At 42.6% G+C, this 2,500-nt stretch overlaps 1 protein-coding gene across 1 annotated transcript in view; it reads right to left on the bottom strand.

Moving 5' to 3' along the window:
- Positions 1-2,500, bottom strand: part of fnbp1a (formin binding protein 1a) — an 18,949-nt gene that overhangs the window by 1,875 nt on the left and 14,574 nt on the right. Inside the window, exons 16-17 of the mRNA XM_084728795.1 lie at positions 2,005-2,141; positions 1,347-1,505 (exon numbers count right to left, since the gene is read on the bottom strand). Of these exons, the coding sequence (XP_084584921.1) occupies positions 1,347-1,505; positions 2,005-2,141 (296 nt within the window). The remainder of the gene's footprint in view (positions 1-1,346; positions 1,506-2,004; positions 2,142-2,500) is intronic.

The raw sequence follows: 2,500 nt of genomic DNA on the forward strand, positions 1-2,500 counted from the left end.
CATCATCATCGTCGTTGTTGTTGTTGTTGTTGTTTTTGAAATAGAGCTCGCAGGTGATGATGTGAGAATAAAAACATTAAAACATGAAGCGGAGTCGACTGAATTAACAAATATGAATAATGTTTCCTCGTTTACAGCATCAATAACTGATTGGAAAATCACATGATCAGTTAATGAGGTCATCACATGATCAGTTAATGAGGTCATCACATGATCAGTTAATGAGGTCATCACATGATCAGTTAATGAGGTCAGACTCCTGTAAACAGGCTGAAGGTGAACAGGTCTGTTTATTATCGTTCTGAGTCACTTATAACTTTGTTTAATTATTGATTAATCACAGTCACTGTTGTTATTATTATGTTATAATCTGCGTCCACACACTTCTGGCCAGTCAGTGTTTTTCTGTATCATTTGAATCATCAGTTTAAATGTTGGAGTCACGGTGAATCAGTCCATCCATCTGCTCATTTAACAACTTTGCATCATTAAATTTCACGTTTCTAGAGCTGCAACCATTGATTAATTGATTAGTAATCGATTATAAAATCAATCGCCAATTATTTTGATAATCAGTTACTCGGTTTGACTAATTGACCAAATCCTGTGTTTTCAGTCCTTCAATGTAAATATCGTCTGGTTTGTGAAGAAATCATCTTTGACTAAAACACTGATCAACATTTTCTGACTTTTTATGAACCAAACAACTAATCGATTAATCAAGAAGATTTGACTGATCAGCTGTAATTAAAGAAGTTTCATCCTTCTTTTTGTCTGTCAAGATTAATATCTGCAATCAATATCTGTATCTGCAGAGTCTCTTTATGTCCACTGACAGGAGGCAGAGCCTGAGGTGGGACACACCTGCCCTCCAGGTGTGCAGGTACGTCAATAACAGCAGCATAAAAAAAAACACAGGTAGGTTCAGCACACAGACAGGCAGAGCACATATAGACAGACAGGCAGCTGCTGTAACCATAGCAACTAATGCCTCGACATTCAGAGATCAAAGGTCACAGAGGTCATCAGGTGGGGTAAGAAAGGTGAGCGTTCATCTGGAGGTCAAAGACCAACATCTGTACATGTTTGACTAGAGGTCACTTAAAGGTCATTCAAAGGTCATATTTAGAGGTCATGTGCAGTTTAATGTCAAATCTGAGGTCATATGAAGGTCACATTTAGCTCATGTATAAGTCATATGAAGGCCTTATGTACATCATATGAAGGCCATATGTAGGTCATAAGTAGGTCAAATGTTGGTCATGTGTAGCTCATATGAAGGCCTTATGTAGGTCATATGTAGGTCATATGAAGTTCAGATATAGGTCATATGTAAGTCATGGCACCTTTGGCACTGCTGTCCAGGAAGACTTTGATGTAGGAGGTGGGGACGTATCCCTCCTCTTCCAGGTTCCTCCGTACTCTTGTCCAGCCGTCACCTTTGTCCTCTTCCACCACAGACAGTAGTTCTCCCTCCACCATTGACAGTGTGCCTTCATTCTGGCCTGTGGACGATCAATAACAACACGTTCACTCGTCCGTGAATGTTCTCATTCGTCCAGGTCATTGTAACGTCTAGAAGGCAGCTGAATGTCTCTGAAGACATTTCACCTTCGTCAGTTCATGCGTGTCAGACTGAGATAACATGTTCACACCACAGAGAACCTACGTGGAACTAGAAGAGAACTCAGCATATGGTTGGACTCATCAAAACCACTTTAGACCAAAAGCAGCATTTTTATCATCAGTTTTAAGTGATCATTTCCCTGACTTTGGGAAACATCGATAAACTAATCGATTAGTGGAGAAAATGATGGACAGCTGTGTGGGCGGGACCTTGATACTGTGGCTCCAACCCTGATCAATACTGCACAGACTGACAGCGGCCATCTTTCTTTACAGTCTGAGGTGTTTGATCTGTTTGAGACAGTTCTGGGCTAAAACTACTGGTCAGCCCAGGTGACATCACTGTACACCTGTGGGTCAGGTAATCACTGACAGTACCTTGGAATGGGTAGAGAGACTTGCAGGTGCCAATACTCGGCAATGGTTCTTCATCATCAAAGTCGTCATCAAACTCTGAACTACGAGATTTAAAGTGAAGCTCGGCACTGTGGTCCTCCGTGTAGCTGCCGTCAGGACTGAGACAGAGAGACAGAGAGACAGAGAGACAGAGACACAGAGAGTCAGAGACACAGAGACACAGAGAGACAGAGAGACAGAGAGACAGAGAGACAGAGACACAGAGAGACAGAGACACAGAGAGACAGAGAGACAGAGAGACAGAGAGACAGAGACACAGAGAGACAGAGACACAGAGAGACAGAGAGACAGAGGGTCAGAGAGACAGAGAGACAGAGACACAGAGAGACAGAGAGACAGAGAGACAGAGACACAGAGAGACAGAGAGACAGAGAGACAGAGACACAGAGAGACAGAGACACAGAGACACAGAGAGACAGAGAGACAGAGAGACAGAGAGACAGAGACACAGAGAGAC

Source organism: Lutjanus erythropterus, chromosome 10, assembly GCF_056507025.1.
Source record: "Lutjanus erythropterus isolate fLutEry1 chromosome 10, fLutEry1.hap2, whole genome shotgun sequence".
In the NCBI taxonomy this organism is placed as follows: Eukaryota; Metazoa; Chordata; class Actinopteri; order Lutjaniformes; family Lutjanidae; genus Lutjanus; species Lutjanus erythropterus.